Source organism: Manduca sexta, chromosome 22 (genome assembly GCF_014839805.1).
Source record: "Manduca sexta isolate Smith_Timp_Sample1 chromosome 22, JHU_Msex_v1.0, whole genome shotgun sequence".
NCBI classification, from domain to species: Eukaryota; Metazoa; Arthropoda; class Insecta; order Lepidoptera; family Sphingidae; genus Manduca; species Manduca sexta.
The window spans coordinates 5,562,282-5,581,501 of NC_051136.1; the positions used below are offsets into that span (position 1 = coordinate 5,562,282).

General features: G+C 33.3%; 3 protein-coding genes across 5 annotated transcripts; 2 read left to right on the plus strand and 1 right to left on the minus strand.

The window, feature by feature from the left end:
• Positions 1-2,347: 2,347 nt before the first annotated feature.
• On the plus strand, positions 2,348-9,391 carry LOC115443940. Of its 2 annotated transcripts, XM_030169552.2 has the most exons (5): positions 2,348-2,639; positions 7,148-7,271; positions 7,422-7,574; positions 7,648-8,838; positions 8,914-9,391. In XM_030169552.2, the coding sequence occupies exons 1-5, from the start codon at positions 2,571-2,573 to the stop codon at positions 9,261-9,263; spliced, it is 1,887 nt and encodes a 628-aa protein (XP_030025412.1). In that variant the 5' UTR covers positions 2,348-2,570; the 3' UTR covers positions 9,264-9,391. The 2 variants fall into 2 exon arrangements, with proteins under 2 accessions (XP_030025412.1, XP_037297104.1); XM_037441207.1 differs by lacking the exon at positions 2,348-2,639 and having other exon boundaries at positions 7,167-7,340.
• A 1,066-nt stretch (positions 9,392-10,457) lies between these two features.
• On the plus strand, positions 10,458-16,913 carry LOC115443939. Of its 2 annotated transcripts, XM_030169551.2 has the most exons (3): positions 10,458-10,701; positions 11,043-14,330; positions 14,787-16,913. In XM_030169551.2, the coding sequence occupies exons 1-3, from the start codon at positions 10,654-10,656 to the stop codon at positions 16,836-16,838; spliced, it is 5,388 nt and encodes a 1,795-aa protein (XP_030025411.1). In that variant the 5' UTR covers positions 10,458-10,653; the 3' UTR covers positions 16,839-16,913. The 2 variants fall into 2 exon arrangements, with proteins under 2 accessions (XP_030025411.1, XP_030025410.1); XM_030169550.2 differs by having other exon boundaries at positions 11,043-16,913.
• A 176-nt stretch (positions 16,914-17,089) lies between these two features.
• Positions 17,090-19,045, minus strand: LOC115443941. Its single transcript, XM_030169553.2, has 2 exons — positions 18,788-19,045; positions 17,090-17,848 (listed from the first exon to the last, which is right to left on the minus strand). The coding sequence occupies exons 1-2, from the start codon at positions 18,929-18,931 to the stop codon at positions 17,126-17,128; spliced, it is 867 nt and encodes a 288-aa protein (XP_030025413.1). The 5' UTR covers positions 18,932-19,045; the 3' UTR covers positions 17,090-17,125.
• Between the last annotated feature and the right edge of the window lie 175 nt (positions 19,046-19,220).

Genomic DNA, 19,220 nt, shown 5'->3' on the forward strand with positions numbered 1-19,220 from the left:
ATTTTTCTTTCAACTGCGAGAACTAATCACTAACTAGACGTGAATTTAAATTCTTTACTTGCCAATACTTGTTTAGTTACCCAGATTAAAGCCGAAACAAAATGTATGAAAATGGACCTTGAGGTATCGCCTTAACGATTTTATTTTTAGGTCACCACTCTTTTAATCAACATAACATCTTTAATCTGAATCTGAAATTGTTTAACTCGGGGATCTCGCACCAGCTAAGGTTTTTTTCACACCTAATTACTAATTGAGATCAGCATGTCCGGTTGATTATTTTAAGTCGCATAATGACACTTTTCACGAATATAATTATACTAGGTTTTGCTCGTGGCCTTCATCTACGTAAAGGAGTTTTCCGCGATATTTTTTTTCCGACTTACTTTATATGTATCGTTATATTATGACCAAATTACACAAAATCATTATAAATTGTAGTCTGTGAGTTATTCTGATGTATAACCAAAATTACTGTATAGTTTCATCCAAATCCGTTTAGTTGATTTTTCGTGAAAGATGAAAAAACATATTACATACATCCATCCTCACAAACTTTCACATTTATAATATTAGTAGGAGTAGGATTACTCTAGTTATCCACAACGTGCGATATGTGAAACATTGGCTGTTTGTTTTAAATGTTTATATTTTAATTTATTAATTTAAAGGATATGTACTTAAAAAATATTATTGTTTATTAACACAATGTATGTTATAAAAAAAAAACAATTATATTAGAGAGAAAAATACTCAAAACATTCACGCGTTGAATTCCCAAAGGCGTAGGCAGAGATGCAATAATTAGTGCACCCATTTTTCACCGTTTTGTATTTTTTCCCATGATTTGATAAGTGGCGCCCCTATCGCCAGGGCTGGAAAACTTTCGGGCGTCCAGGGCAAAATATTTTCCTGATGACCTTTTGTTTAGGACCTCTGTAGGTAATAACATGGCGTGTCCTCGGCGATCGCAGGCCCTAGACCGTTCCTACATGGCCACCAGGGATGTTATGGATATGAAATTTCGGATATGGATACGGATATGGATATAGGAATAAAATTATATCGGTTTCGGATACGGTTACGGATATGTAATTATTTCGGATTATCCGGTAGTTTCGGTTACGGATATTAGATTAAAGTAAAATAAAAATATTATGTAATACAGTAGAGCGATGATTCCTAACTATCGTTCGTCGTCATCGTCGATTACTAAGTATCGATGAACTGATTGGAGGATATGGGTGTTCGGAAAATCTCTGTGTTTTAATTTGAGATAAAGTTTCAGTGAAGTAGCGCCACCTCCTCTCCGTGAAAAGTTTTTATCACACTGTTTACATTTTGCAAAATCATTTTAGTACGTAACACAATACTTTTCCTTCACTTTACTAAATGAAGTATCTATTTACTCCTAAATAAAAAAAAATACTATTTATGAATGAGGTTAAGTATGTTATGATTAAAAATAACAAACAAACTATATAAAATTCACGTAGCGCGTGAGCGGTGAAACAAAAATCTGTAGTAACATATTATCCGTAACTTATCCGAAACTTTTATATCGGATACGGATACGGTTACGGTTACGGATATATTTTTATTTCGGATATCCGATAGTTTCGGTTACGGTTACGGAGCTCCATAACATCCCGGATGGCCACTATGCGCACGCCATAACGCGCACAGAATTTAGACTCCGAGATAGCACTGAGCAGAAAAACAATTAAATTTAGTTTAACTATATAAGTCTAATAAATTGTGTTACAATGACATCATATTGGATTAGTTTATCTACTGATTGACTGTAGAAAAAATGTAAGAAAATATTGGTATCAAAGTTTTGTTTTGAAAATGTACTTAGTTAGGATAAAGTTTCGTATACAGAATAAAATTTTGCGTAAAATTTTCTCTTGATAATCATAGCTAGGTATTTAAGTACTTAAACTAAGATAATAAAAATGTTAATATCCTTTTAGCAACCATTGTTTATTGTCTAATGATATGATTATTTTGAAATTCCCGTGGATTTACTTTTAACTACAAACTGTATTAATATGGCGTTAAAACTCTCTGGTAGTATGGTACCTATTACGCGATTTATTTATTGGCTCCATTGCAATAAATATGTAAGAATATTCAATAGATAGTATCTAAGTACATAAATTGTTACCAAAGAGAAGCGCTACATTTTGTTATCGGCAAAATGCCTCATAATTTTCTAATAGATACAATAGAAACTATAAAATGGCATGTCTTAAAAGAATAATTACAATTAGTATTATTGAGTTCTTTCTCTGAGAAGATAAGATAAGACAAAGTAACCTACGTGCTGGGGCCTTTTGATAACGCGGTCGATGTATAGAGTCCTGCCAATACGACGATATGCTCTCTTACGTCCGGTAGTTACCAAAGTAAATAACCACGTATAATTATAAAACTTTATTTTATTAGTGCCGCGTGCCGCGACAATGATGCCCGTTGTGTTATGAGTGTTTAAAACCATACAAGTACATTACATTAACACCAAAATGTCAGTATACTTTGGAAAATGCAGGAAGAAAGAAAACTAGATGGAAATTGAAAGATCGCAGGGGACGTCGTGGCGTTGGCCTCTATTGGTCTCCGTCGTGTTCTTGAACGTACGTGTTTATTTATATTGTATCTCTATTATTGAAAATTTTATATTTCAAGTACCTATTGTAAAAGATTTGTCATGCCTACAAAATTTATATGCACGAGTATTATAATATACTTACAATATAAAATACAAATTGTAACCTATTATGGTAGTTTGGTTGGTATAATTTTTTATATTCAAGACGTTTAAAAGACACGGAGAGATGATTCGTCTGATTGTTATGAAATGTTAACTCACAAAATCTTATCATTGCTGCGGCTACGTCATCACAATATGTTAGACTACGACATACTATTAGATAGAAGATAAGCCATTGCTTAGTACCTACGGCAACAATGTAAGCTAGTATTACAACATTTTTATTTACAGCTTTGTTTTTAATACACGTGAAGATACTTAGCTTATTGAAGATATAAATATTGATAATATTTTTCATTGTCTAGAATAAGATTGTTACATATAGGTAATAAAATATTGAACACTTGTACAGAATATTCAAGGCCAATAGTCATAGTCTCGTTATGCATTTTGAAATTGAAAAATGCATTAATCGCCTTGTTTGCTGACTTAATATAGACAATAGATATATTACGATGACCTCTATAACGGGATAACATAGATGATAGATATCGCCATAGCTGACCTCAAAGTTATTATCTAAGCTTTACTATTGTTTTGAATTCTTGAATTGATACTTCGTATTCCCTGTTATTCTGCTCCAAAAATTTAATAGTTACGTAAAATGTATGTATCAAGCGTGTACAAGAAAAGTAAATTACACAAATATCTATTTATTAAGTCATTGTATTAAGTTTACTTCAAAAATATCTCGTATTATTTCATCATGTAATTCTATGTCATTCGTAACTATGTTTATATAATATTGTATGTCATAGATTAGTGAATTGACCTGTCATACAGTCAAAAACTTAACCCCTCTCTTAGAATAGAGATAGCGATTGCACGATCAATAGTAGTCCCTTTCCGTGGATATATAACGTAGATATTTCAATGCCTATGAAAACGGTCACTATATCAATCCCTTATTGTTCTGCCCGAATTCACTCTTCAGTTGAATAGGAATGATCATCTTTCAGACTATGTGTGTGATACCATACTGTGTGTTCGTTGTGCTAGCTAGGAGGGTTCTAAAGAGGTTACAGACACCTATTTGGAAAGATTTTTAAGGCGTGAGGTTTGATAAGGTGGTTTAGGGTATTGTTTTTCTACAGTCTTTAGGTACTAAGAGTTATAGGTGCAACTATTTATCGATACTGCACATAAAAAAATATGTTTGCCAGCTCCGACGCACGACTGTAATTTGCTCCTTGTCTTTGAATATGCAATATAGGCAAAGAGGGTAACTAAACGCATATCTTATAATATTGAAAGCATGTGTGTATTTCTAATATATCTCATGTATAAAATCTATTATTTCAGTAACATTTTGATTGACAGATATAAAAATTCAAAGTGAAAGGTGCGCAAGGTAGGTTGCGCAGACAAAAACGCATGTATTAATTTCATTCCTCATATTTCAATATCGGGTCACAAAAAAAAATGGGCATATCTACGTTAGGTTCATTGCCTTTAACTGTTTTTGTTGTACTAACAACGTCCCGTATACATCAGCTGTTTAATGTTTTAATCAGGTATACTTAATTTCCGTATGCGATCTAATCATAAAATTCAAACATTAAATATTCTTGGAAAAAATATTTGTAAGAAGCGAGGAATAAGTAATAGAGTGTAAAATGCGAAAATATGGCAAATTAGATTGCTCAAATATTCGGTGGAGTATCATGGCAAAACCACCCATAAAATTCAAAAGCTAATAAAGCTAAGGCACCCGAGAAAGACGGGCCACATTCTTCGCGCGTGTTCTCTGTTACGAGGAAGTGTATCGGTAGAGGTATGAGATGGACTGAGTTAGATCTAAGTCCACATAAATGACGCGAGCACAGCTAGTACTTATATAATATTATAATCTATTATAATATTAATTCCTATTTCGATGAATACGATTTATATCTAAATTCAATAATAAATTTTAATGATTATCCTGATAAATATTGTCTTGGGTTAGATACAGTGAGCATACAGGGTCAATTTGACATTGCGTTAATAAATGAAACCCCTAATTTGTCTTTACCTCTGGCCTCTACTAATGTCGTGCCAAACTTCATCCATGAATAACTAATATTTTCACGAAAAATCACGGTTTTACTTTTATTTTTACATTTATGGTGTTTAGTTCTTATATGGTATGTGCATGAGTGTATTTCTGATTGAAAGTGTAACGTGGGACAAATTCTCTCAGAGTTTATAGTATTGGCTTTAGGACGTTTAAACTCAAAAATTCTCTTTATATTGATATTTATTTTGTAAGAAACTTTATTTGACATCTACGGTTCGAGTTAACGTTTTTTTTTTTAAATAAGTTATATGGTTTCATTTAGTAACGCAATAGCATAGTGACCCTGTATAAAGTCTATAAAATTGCAATGTATATTTTTAAAATACTGTTCTAGCTATTTATTATTTAATTCGGTTAAGACATTAACCTTTTATGTTTACGCTGCAGACGCAACTTCTTTGTGTGACCCAGTTTTGATTATAAAACAATATGACTAAACATACTATATGTTTAAACCAGATATTGACGCAAGTGTAGACACTAAACGAGTGTTTATGGAAGCCTCTCGTAACTGGTTATAAATTGTATTTTGCCAGGTCATTTTAGCTCTTATCTTTTTCAATTGAATTATAAATCACCAACAAAGATATTAAAATCATTGCTAAGTTTCTTTTACGTAGAAGTATTTCTAGCAGTAACTGCTGACAACTTTTCTTTATCTATATTTTGGCATAAACTTCAGTTTCTCATTGTGTCATCAGCGTAATAGATTTGTGAAATAGTGGCGTGACGGTAACAAAAATATGATTGCGCGATTTGCGGCGCCTAAAAAGGCAGCTTCTCTTAATCTATCATAGGCCTTCTAAGTTGCTTATCTCATTTGTTTTTGTTAAATAACATTTAAAATAAAAATTATCTGTTATATTTTTTGTCCATGAATATATATATAGATTTGTTGAAGTTTATAATAAGATGCCTAAAATTTAAATATGCTAACTTTTGAATTCTGGATATGGATGCTAGTCGGAAGTCTTAACGTAGATATATTTATTTTATGGAGGGGATAAGGAAGGAAAATGTTCGCGAGTCCCGTATAGGCCTCAACGTGTACTTATAATTATGAGGCATACACACTTACCTAATTGTGTGCCTAGGCCACGATAAATGTCCCTCGTGCATAGGCCTGCATTCTACGTAGATATATTAGATACCATGCTTGCATTAGATATACATTTAGTCGTTGTAGTATTGTATTAGATGAATGTTATTTAACAGACTCGGCCGTTATATTATATTAATTATATGTATAAGGTAGGCATAACTATTGTAGACTTTATTATTTGTTATCAAATAATTGATAGCACGTTTAGGTTTCGCGTAGTAGTCACATGTTTCTGAATTATCAAGTTTTAAATCAGAACTACGTCACTGATTTGAGTGATTGATTCATCAGACGATATTTTTGACTTCCACACACATAAGCATTACCAAAACATAAAACCTTTATCAGAAATTGTCTTGCATTTACGATAAGATTCATAATATTCATAAAGAAACGAAGGAAAATCAGTAACAGGTACTATTAATTATACTATTAATTATTGTCGATAAATATTGTAGACAACGACATGTAAGTACATTCTCTAGGTAGGTATCTATTGGCACTCTCGTATGCAATTCCTTTTGGGTATGTTTCATCGTTTTATCTATTTTTAACGCCAAAGAGCAGCGCACAAATATAAATACAAATTTTGTGTTCCGGTTCAAAAACAATGTAGCTAATAATTATTATGACTGATAATTATAATTAACTCGCGATAATGGAGAAGGACAACCTGTATATCTTTCTTAACTATGCAGCTTTTCCTTGTACATAAGAACTTCAAAGGTATGTGAAGTCTGTCAACTCGAAATAGGCTATCATGGTGGACTAAGGTATAAACCCTCTTCGTAGTAGAGGAAGCAAGTGCTCAGTAGTTTTCCGTATATTAATCATACAGGGCTTGTATTCTTATACTTAATTAATGTTTGTCTTAGGATGATAATGTTCTATGAAAGGCTATAATAAGTTATTGAAACTATTAGGTAATAGTTTGAATCATTAGTTACTACAGGCGACCAAACCGCTCTTCTTATCGCTTCTTTATGATTAAAAAAACCTAACTAAGTATTTGTATTTAAATTAAAAATCATGTATTTATATCAAGTTAATTTTTTATTTAATACAATATGAAAAAAGTATTTTTTTTTATAATATTACACTTCCGCCATTCGTTTCTATTTCCGTTTCCGCTAAGTTCTATTGACATTTGACTCTGTATGTGCTTCCTTTTGTTGCATTATTCATTATTTATACCTTTTCAAATTTTCAGATCTGTCTACCAAGTTTGGTGTTTACTTATGGAGTATATCTGCTCCATTTAGAGCATCAAGGATATCCGATATGGCTTGGACTTTCTGCACCCACCATCTACATACTGACATACGGCCTTTCACGTAAGGCATATAATATTTTAACAATCCCATATTATATTTAAACTTTACAAATTTTACTTAAAAAAGTAGGTATGTTTTTCCAGGGATATTTAAATTTTTTATAATTCAAAAAGTATTCAATTATTTTACGAATATAATTTATGATTTCAGAATGTTGGTGCAGAGAAGCAGCAGATTCTTGGGGTGGAGTGATTGGTTACCGCTTGATGGCATCTATAGGGCTGGCGATCGTAGTGATCAGTTTATTAATTTGTGCTCTGATACCTTACTATCTCCAGCCTTATGTTTATGGCATTTTTGGAGGTTAGTATAATATATTTATTACACATACTGAAGTTGTAAAATTTCGTATATTTTGAATATCTTTCTGTTTTAGGTTTAGGGTCATCTCTCATATCGGCCCAAGTGGATGCAGTAGTATTTGATACATACGATTCACGACTAGGATTCATTCGAGGATTATGTTTTGCTGGACAAGCTGTAGGACAGTCACTCTTTCCGCATTTAATGTCTGCACTAATAGATTATTATGGATATCCATATTCGTTTATTGTATATGCTGGAATACTCTTACAAAGTTTGCCGGCAATTATGCTTCTCAGAGTTGATAACAACATAAGCAGACCTGTCTCATTTTCTAGATATTCAGATTTAGCTAAAACATATGCAATATTTAGCAATGAAGGTGTGGATAACTACACAGCCGAATTGCAATTACACGATTTAAGTAAAAAGTGCTGGAAAAGTCCGTCAGACGATAATCTATATAGAGAAGTAGAAACTATGGACGATGATGTTGTTTATGATAACGAAAACGCAACTATAACGCCTCCACCTAGCCCAGAGGAAAAAAGAAGGAATATTTTTGGAGTTGAAATATTGCCTGAAATACCTGAGGAAAGTGAAGATGATGATGATGACGAAGAAGAACATTACGTTAGTGAAAAGGAAGCCGGCAACAAAAAGAAAAGACTTAGTGTTGCTATCAAAAGACTGAGTACTTTAGGTGACAACTTAGATGATTGTATAAGCAAACAAATTAGAAGAGATTCTCACCAGAGCGAAAACGGCGATATCAAAGAATATTCTGAGGTAGAAGTGACATACGATAACATTTCTCCCGTAACAGATATACAAAGGGAGAAGATATTTAAATCGTTTAGTTTTCGTTGCCAATCTGCGTATGCCAGTATGAGAAGAAGAATGTGGATGCCTTCTTACAGAGTTTACAGAATACGAAGGCGAATGTTATACTTCCTGTATAATCTAAATGACACATTTGTTAAGCCTTTAACACGTTCTCTGTCATGTTGGAAATTCTATCCATCACTCATCCTCGCATTCGCCAAGCTCAGTTTAACAGGAATATGTTTAGTTTTACTACCAATCATAGGAACACAGATGAAGCCCAAAATATCCGTAACAGATATTAACTTTTTAATGTCGTTGTATGGATTCACGTGGATATGTTTTTTGCTTAGCACGCCGTGGCTGGCACAGACGCCAAAGAGAAACTTTAAATATGTTGCATTACTTGGAGTTATTGTATCGACGGCAGCATGCTTTCGTAAGTATTTTTAATTAGTTATCTTCTCTTGTGTAACAGATAGCATTCTACAAATATTTTGTTATATTTTTCCAGTGTTGGCAGAAGCGCACAATCACGATACATTTTCCATTGGCTGTGTTGTTGCTGGATTCGGTTACGGTGCTATTTCTTCTTGTTGGGAAACGGCAGTGCAAGATTTTGTCGGTGCTAGAAAGTGGCCCAAAATTCACAGTACTCTGGAAACTCTATCAGCTACTATGTTTGCTATATTCGTTCTCGGAATATGTTTTACGGTGAAAGGCAGCGAAGATTTACAATTCACAATTTTTATATTAGCCATTATATTGTCTGTAATATCTGTTGTTTGGTTAATACTGTCTGCGATTGCTATATATACTACAAAAGTGAGATCTATGCGATTAGGAAGACGACTATGGACCTAATTATAACTCAGAAGACACGTGAAGTAAACATGGGTAAAGTTGTGATAGTAAGGAATAAATATTGATAAGAATTTGTAATATATTCTTAGTAAATTATTATTTTATAACAAATTATTTTATTACTTTATCAGTTCTAATCATCGGGTGTGGTTCGTATAATATATTATTTAAGGGAAGTATTGTCTCTTATATAATAATTATAACATATAATTGAGTCTAGAAGGGATTTTTATATTACTTGTTGTGACAATAAACGTTGTGTAAACGTTTGTTTAGTTAACGGTTACTTCAGCGAACTCGGTCTTATTGATACTAGCTCCTTATCTTTACAACCTTGTGCAGTGAGATCGTGTTGTTATTGTGGTAAAATCCATATAAGTAATACGTTACGCGCATCTTACAAATACAAAATAATGTTGAAACACCGCGGAAGTAACATATCTATAGATAATGGAGATTAATATTTTTTTTATCAAGTATTTTATTGCTACGGGCCCCGCCCAGGAATTATCAGGTTGCTGAAAAATGGTAACATTTATACAATGGTACAGAGTCCTGGCGGTAGCGAAACCGTTTGCTTGTAGAAACAAAAATATGTCATACTACATATATTCTATTATGTATAATGAACACGTCGAAATGTCTGTCTTCAAAGTTCGGTGCCATATTTGCACAATGTTTGTAAAGCATAATAAAATCAAAGTTTGTATATGCTTGAACACACAATACATCTAAGAAGCTTTTATATATAACACAATGTGCAAAATATGTATTTCTACACCATTTCGGCGCAGATAAAATAAATTTACGATGAAAAGCATATTACTATAATGCACATTTTGGAATTCTACACCAGAAGGTTTTGATCTCAAGCTGTAAGTGTGTTAGAAAGGTAGGACTGTTTTGCAAGAGTTGCTATTATAAGTGAAATGATATGTTAATTATAATTTCATATCTATACACGAAAATGTTCGTAGATACAAGCCACTTATAATTACAAGTATTTTGACTTGGTTAGGGTCTTTGGAAGGGAGTATAATCGCGCCAAGTCTGTTTACTTGGGTACTTTCCCCTAACACGTTACATGCATTAAACTCAATAATGAGTAAAATAAAATACTTTCCTTTCAAAATTTTATAAATAGTAATAGAAAGATCGTAAACAAAGGCCGGAGGAAACAAGGTGTCAACTTTGTTTGTTTAACGTCGACCTAATCTACTGTGCAAATGAGTCGAGCTTGTGCTAACAGTCGTTTATACCGTCATTCATATTTGAAGAGAGTCCCGCGAGGGAGACATTCGACTGAACACTACGAAACGACAACTACCGAAAAGTGCCTCCAGTTCGAAATTAGATGCAACTTGAAACAGTTTGTTTATAACATGTGGCAATGGCGTTTAACATGCAAAAAAACAACATTCTTCGTTTATTGCTTCTGGTAAATATTTTGTTTTTAATCTAACAAGGCATCACATTTCTATAATTAAAGTATTTGCCGAGGAGTCCCGTGCACTTTTCATTGAGCTATCGATATTAGTCGATGCTGTAAAAAGGTGGTGGGCAATAAGTGTGGAACACCGCTTATAGTCGAATTTGTGTATTTAGCTCGATATATCTAAAGACATTCAAGACTATAGGTATGGTATATCGTACAAAAATAGAGCATCATTTTAATTATACTTTGTAATCGTATTTTAAAATATTTTTCTTCTTTTTTTGTACGCGAGTGATTTAAACGTATAAATAGCGCAGTGCTTAAAATGCATTTCAATATTTCAGGTGCTCGCGTCATTACCGTTGATAACGTCGACTAATATCGACTGTAAGGGAAACGCCTTTCATTGTGTGAATTCGACCCATTTTATGATATGCGTCGACATTGGTCATGGACTATCAAGCACTGTAGATGATTTTATGATACCATGCCCGATGAATACCGAATGTCGAATAACTAACAGATTTGAGTGCGAGTATCCTCCGATTCCATCGACAACGACTTTGGCGTCAACAACTGTTGAAATAATGGATTTGGCTACAACTGTTGATCAAATGGAAACGGCTTTGTTCTCAGAAGTTAAAAATGTTGAACACTCGACTACTGTGAGTCCCAGTACAGAAATAAATGATTTAAAGGATAGCGTAACTACCGAACAAATAGGCACAAGCATAATACCCGAATCGACTCAAAAAATATCAGAAGATGTTATGGATCAAACTATGAGTCCTCAAATGAATAAAATTTATACTGAAAAGGATATAAAGTTATCAACAACTACATCTGATAATGGTGTAGATGTATTTACGACAGTCGATCCAATTTCTATAACAACATCCGATACAACTTTCACGGAGCCAGTTACACAAATAGTTGAAATAACACAAATGATTGATGATTCACTAACATATTCGAGTCAACATGATACGACGTCGATAAGCGTTGTATCAGATGAAAGCTTAAAGGATTCTATAAGTAAAGATAAAGATAACGTATTTGTAGATGTGTTAACAAAGTATTCTTCAACTAGAGACATTGAGGTGACAACTGATGTTGGTTTTGCTCCTATCGACTTAGCTTTTGCACCAAATACTGAATTAGAAGCAACGACTAACACTCTAGTTAATGATATCTATAAAAATACTGAAGCGATAAGTACAGGTACCATGACCATTATTACAAATGCCATGGAAAATACTTTGTACACTACCAAGGGAGACATAATAGATAATAGTGTCAATGACACTGCAACGACAGAGAGTTTAGTATTATCCTCGGAAATGGAATTTTCGACCGATAATACTACTGCTGATATTCGAACGACGATTTTCGACATTTCAAATATGTCATCTAAAAATAGGGTTCCAGCTGATTTAAATGTTATAGACTTCTCGACACCTTTAATGAATGACTTCAATAGTGCATCTACTATGGACCCAATGACTACCCAAGACCCAACAATATTGTTACCGTCATATACTGTACCAGCAATAACAAAGAAAGATAGTCTTGCATTTTCAGTTAAAAATGTTTTTTATGGTATGATGGAATCTACACAAACTGAAAACTTTATTACTGAAGAGAATACACAAGTAAATGCTTTAGTAACTGAAAATCACATCTCAAATACCCCAAGTGGAACAACAATAAGTGAATTACCTGTGAATATCGTAAGTGAAGAATATATGGAACCAAGACGCTACGATGGGAATGATTCAACCACTGAATACACTGAAACGGCATTTACAACAAAATCAATTTATAATATTGTCGATGATAAATCTCCTCAAAATATTACTAGCGATATGTCAACGACAATATTTGACGTTCAAAATACTGAGAACACATCACCTAAAAATGTAGCACGAAAAGATAAAATTAATACAGATCCCTCTAAAATTTTAATGAATAGTTTATTTACTACAGAATCAATAACTACTCTAGACTTAACAACGACAGAGGCAGACAATTTGCCATTTTCAAGCAAAAATGATTTTTATAGTACAGAGGCTACACAAGCTAGCGAAATCGCGACTAAAGAAGGAACACAAGTAAATAAATTACTAATTGAAAGCCATATATTTCATCACACAAATGCTCCAAGTGCAACAACAATAATTAACGAACTACCAGTGACAATTGTAGGTGAAGATTTTACACAACAAGAAAACTACGATGACGTAATCACTGAAAATCCTGAAAAATCACTATCGACAACATCACTTTCTGAAGGAGTTACTCAAAATGTTGAAGAAATTAGCACAAAAACGACCGAAAACACAAACATACCTAGTATTATTACTGCTGATCAGGGGTTAAAACCAACCGAAGCATTTGCTACGACTATATCTCATTTATTCGAGTCCCATGACCAAGATTTACAGACGACTGAGGGTCTTGTCAGTACATTAACTATTGATTCACAAAGATCTTTAGAACCCTCTAATATATTGTCTAATGGTTCTCAAGCTCAGAATACTAATGTAAATTTAACGAATATTGACAATGAAGTTGCTATAACGTCAGACATGGATTTATTGTTGCCCATTGTAGCCAACGATATAGAATCGGCCACCGAGTTCCTTAACCAAGTAGAAATTAATTTGAGTTTTTACAATTCTAACTTATCAAGAACTTTAGAAAATTTGACATTATATGATCCAGCACAGGTTGATCAAGACAAAGCAGAGGGAAAAGTTTCACAAACGATTGAAAAACACATGGAGGCATCATTAGCTGCTAAAGTAAATACAAATACTGAAAGTATAAAAAGTGTAAACACTACTAGTGATAGAGAAAACTTCACAGTAACTACTACTAAACTTGTCAGTTCTTCAAGTACAGATGAATCTATATCAATATACAATATGTTAAAAACAGAGGAGCCGGAAGAGAAACAAATAGATAAAATATTTACATCAACAGTTGGCGATAGACCTGAAGCAGATATTTCTAGTACAACTCTTACGTCGATTTCAAATGTCAATTACGATACTTCTTCATTAGTAATACCTCAAGTAACCAGCCAAGAATTAGTAACAGATCCTGTCAATGACAAATTGAGTTCAAAAATACCAAATAAGTTGTCTTCACTTTTGACTACAAATAATATGCAAATTGAAAAAGTTACAGAAAGTTTTAAATCTACTTTAGTATCAAGTGTTATAAATGAAGAAATAAATATAAATATTGATGAACGAATTACGACTTCTAAGGCCCTAATAGAAACTGACAGCATAGGTAATGAAGAAGGCATTTTACGCATAAATAATTTAGGCTTTACAACAGAAGACCATACAACGGCTCAAACAACGATTCAAAGTCTATACGATTATACAAAATATTATGATATGGTTTCCACAGAAAATTATGAATCAATTACAACTGAAAATGATATTCATACTACTATGTATGAGTCTTTGAATTTTGGAATGGTAAAGACAACCGAGTTAAATGTAGAGAAGAATATTGGTACAAGCTCTACAAAACCTGTTCATAATAGTAAAAGTGAACAAGACTTTGAATTCGAAGTAGGTAAACTAATGGTTTCTACGACTATGACAAGCACTCAAGTAGAACAAGTACGAAACATAGCTATTCCCTACACTACGACTGAAAATATGATGGAATATGAGACAACTATGGCAAGTACTCAAGATATCAAAACAGAACAAGTACGAAACATAGTTATTCCCTACACTACTACTGAAAATATAATGGTATATGACGCAACTATGACAACCACTCGAGATATCAAAACAGAACAAGTTCGAAACATAGGTATTCCCTACACTGCTACTGAAAATATAATGGAATATAATGCAACTATGACAAACACTCAAGATATCCCAATAGAACAAGTACGAAACCTAGTTATTCCCTACACTATGACTGAAAATATGATGGAATATGATGGAACTATGACAAGCACTCAAGTTATCCAAAAAGAACAAGTACGAAACATAGCTATTCCCTACACTACGACTGAAAATATGATGGAATATGACGCAACTATGACAAGCACTCAAGGTATCCAAGTAGAACAAGTACGAAACATAGCTATTCCCTACACTACGACTGAAAATATGATGGAATATGAGACAACTATGGCAAGTACTCAAGATATCAAAACAGAACAAGTACGAAACATAGTTATTCCCTACACTATGACTGAAAATATAATGGAATATGACGCAACTATGACAAGCACTCAAGGTATCAAAACAGAACAAGTACGAAACATAGTTATTCCCTACACTACTACTGAAAATAGAATGGAATATGACGCAATTATAACAAGCACTCAAGATATCCAAATAGAACAAGTACAAAACATAGGTATTCCCTACACTACTACTGAAAATATGATGAAATATGACGCAACTATGACAAGCACTCAAGATAGCCAAATAGAACAAGTACGAAGCAAGGTTATTCCCTATACTACTACTAAAGATATGGTGCAATATGATGAAAATAATGGAAACTATGCAATTAACATTCACGAAAAGACGTCTAGAGTTAAATCATCTCTTCAGTCTATTAATAATATTGATACGAATATACTATCCACTCCATTCTTAACCACGACTGATAAAACTAACGGCAATATTGATATGCTGGAAAATGAAAATACTGAATATTTAGATTATAAAGTTAAGATTGGCGTTATGGAATCAGAAGACAAAACCAATATCTTATATTCTAATGAAAAAAATAATGGTTCAAAAGCTAATGTTAATAGTACTGTTAATATAAGACAAATTGAAACCGCAACTTATACAACAAATAGAGCTTATGATACAAGAATGGTTTCGGAACTTACTCAAACAACCACCACAGATCTAAATCTGAGTCCAGCACAGAATTCGACATTGCAACCTGATATTAATATTATGGAAAAAGACGCCAGTATGTTCTTAACACAAAACGAGGTTACAAATAACAAAAATATTCTCACAAACATTGATATAAATTCTCAAAAGAATATCACGCAAACAAGTACAAAAGAAAAATTGGACGATTACCAAATTATAGGAATCAATGAAAACCAAGAAGTGGCGGAAAATATTTACCACGATAATGTTGACATCGCTTATAGTCAAAACATATCTAATACAATAACAACTTCGCCAATCCCTAAAGTTATATTAAGAGTGGCACCTGGCAAACCTGTAAATCAAACTGTTATAGAAACTATATCAGAAGATTATACTGAAAGCGAAATTCATCGTTCAGTTTCAAGAATTCAAAATATGACTCACAAAATCAATGCGAGTTATGATATATCTCAAAACATCACTACTAGTATTGATGAAGTCAAAAAACTATCTAGTTATACAATTTCATCGCAAACTAAGTCAGTTAGCCACCAACCAACTCAAGGTCTTAAAGAAGTGCGTAGTAGCGGAGCAACAATTTCAAAATTATTTGAGAAAGATAAAATTGAAAAAGTGAATTTTGACTGTCTCTATCGTTTTCGTGGAAGATACGCTGATAATGAAAACTGCAGAAGATTTTATATTTGTATAGGAAGACAGTATCCAATAGTGGGAATGTGCCCTGTTGATACGGTTTTCAGTGAATTTAGAAAACAATGTACCAATAACTTATCGCACTGCGTTCGAAATTACGTATTTTACTGTACCTCGGAGGGCAGATTCAGTGACATTTTTAATAATAATATGTACTACATATGTGTTAAGAACAATGATAACAAATTTATTCGATATAAACTACAGTGTGAAAATGGGTATTATTTAAATAAAGCTTCTTACCATTGCACTCCGAACGCAATAGTAAAGCCGCAGTCGACGCTACTGGAAAGTGACAAATCTCAGATAAGCAGTGATACGAGTGTCAGCCTAACAAATTCTAACGAATCTCGAAAAATAAAGAAAGGCGATGATTTAAAATGTGAAAAAGAAGGTAAATTTCCTGATCCGAATAATTGCACAAAATATTATGTATGTTCTAAGCATAAATCATCTTTTAAAAAGAAAGTCAAATCATGTGATAGTGACGAAGTGTTTGATAAACATAAAGAGAAGTGCGTAGACGCTGAAAGCTATGAGTGTTAATTTTTCTATATTAATCTGTAAACAAGAATGTTTTACATGATTTGTTAAATTAAAATTATGAACACTAAAAAGTTATTTTGTTTATTTTTTTATTTAATTATTTAATCATAAATTAAACATAGTTAAGCTTACTGATTAAACTTTTGAAACTTCACTGTATTTTGTTTTACTAACAAAAACAAGTTATTTTTGTGCAAACCTTTCCAACAGAGTAATTTCTTATAAGCACACAATGACATCATACTCTAGAACACTGTAAAATACTAATGTTTAATTTGAAACGTACTTCACATTCGTGGTTTTCGATACGCCGCACCATTTTCTTGTATGAACTGATCTTCTTCATCCTTTTCCAGCGTAATGCAGAATTGATTGGAAAATATTGTGCAATGTATTGTTCTTTCGCCGTTTGCAGGCCTCGAGGGGCAAAAGTATGTCGCCCGGGCGGGAGTGTTGTCTTGGGTTACCGAGAATTTGTAATTTTTGCAATCTATTGGCCGTGGCTTGTGTGAAGGCTTGTGAGAGTCCGATAATCTTTGGTTTCCTCTGTTCGTATCTATCCTACGATTTCCACTGAAAAGTTCTAAGTTTGTTTTGGTAGTGTTTACCAACGGGCACTTATATTTTTCTGGTGAAGAACATGTCCGCGTGTACCCGTTAAATATAGTGTTGCCGGAACATGTAAACTTAATTCCTTGGAAGCGATTCTTATTAGGAATGCAAAGTATATATCCCTTGCAGTTTGGAACGTTGGGATCCGCTATCCTTTCATGCCGATGGCAGCGTATGGCTCTTGTGAATACAGAGTCGATGTAATTGACTGTACTTTCACAAACAGCATCCGAATCTTCGTTACAGATTGTATTTGGTGGGCAGAGGAATGACGGGCCCATTATATTTTCGCCTTCGCAAATTCTAATTTTATTGTTCGGTTCGCAAATGAAACCATATGGACCGCAATCAAATGATTTCGTTCGGTATCCGGTAGTTCTACTGAGGTTGGTGATCACCTAAAAAAACAAATATGCTTTTATGTAATATCGTAATGGCATAGTGAAATTATGTCTAATATTAAGAGAAGCGGAGAAGAGAATAGACCCTAATTAAAATTTATGAACACAAAATATCTTCTTTCCACTTAAATTTGTTTAAACATATTATTCTTTTAAATTCCGTAGAAATTGTTTAAGATACACTAAATTTACATTTCCGGTAAAAATGATTCATGCGATAACATGATATAAAATTATGATGTTCTGAATCATTTTTAGATTAGAGTACTGTGTTATGGGAGTAGTAGATGAAACACACAATGACTTTGTTTTTATCTTTACACAATTAACGGTAGGAAACAGTTTGCATGTTTGTGAACTTTGAATTTGTTATTTAATTATTTTTTTTTAATATGAGGTAAATAGGTTATTGGGTCACTCAATAGCAAGTTATCACAAATCCATGATAATCCACAATGATGTGGCACTGAGGACACCTGTCAATTTTAAACCAGTGGGATTTACCTGTTTGTGACTATTGGGCTTCCGGCACTTTTGTTGAACGTAGAAAACGCAACAACAAAGCCTAACTTCACGTGGTTATTCTAATGGAATAGAGTTGACTTTTCGGCTTGTCGGCTAATCCATGCTATAGACCAGTAACGAAGGGTGAAATTATCCGAAAGGGCACCCGACACAACATACAGGTACTTATATGCATTAATGCGGTCTGCAAATAGTTCTGCTGATAATTAGATTCTACTTAGGGAAGCAGGAATCGGGTTACATGGACCCTTCGCCACTACTATATACAAATATTTATAGCGCGGTTTTACCATAGTAAGTACTTATGATAAAATTAACTATGATTAAAATAAATAATGTTAAATCAGTGCGTCTTTGTCAATCGTCTGGGGATATAATGAAATACTAAAAACATCTATATTATTTACTTACCAAAAACATGGCGAAACTGTAACACTTATACCAAGACATTTTTGAACACCGTTCACAAGACAATGCTGTTATTAAGACGTCCAGACCAAAACTAACGGATGATCGGTAGCTTTCTTTACACCTTGGTTCGAAAGCATTTATCATTTTTAACACCTCTTGACCAAGTCAAATAATGAGTTCAGTATGACAGAGGTATCAGTTTATGAACTGTGACACATTCTTTGCATATTCAATGCTTTACCGTTAAATATTCGGGTACAGAATGCGAACATTTGTTTTTCACATGTCACTTTTGGCAATTATAATAAGAATGGCGATAGGTCTCTTATATGTGAGAGTCCGCCTGGGTAGGTATCCTCGCAAAATTATTTTTGCAACCAAGCAGCACTGTTGTTTTTCGGTTTGAAGAACAATGTAGTCAGTGTAACTACTG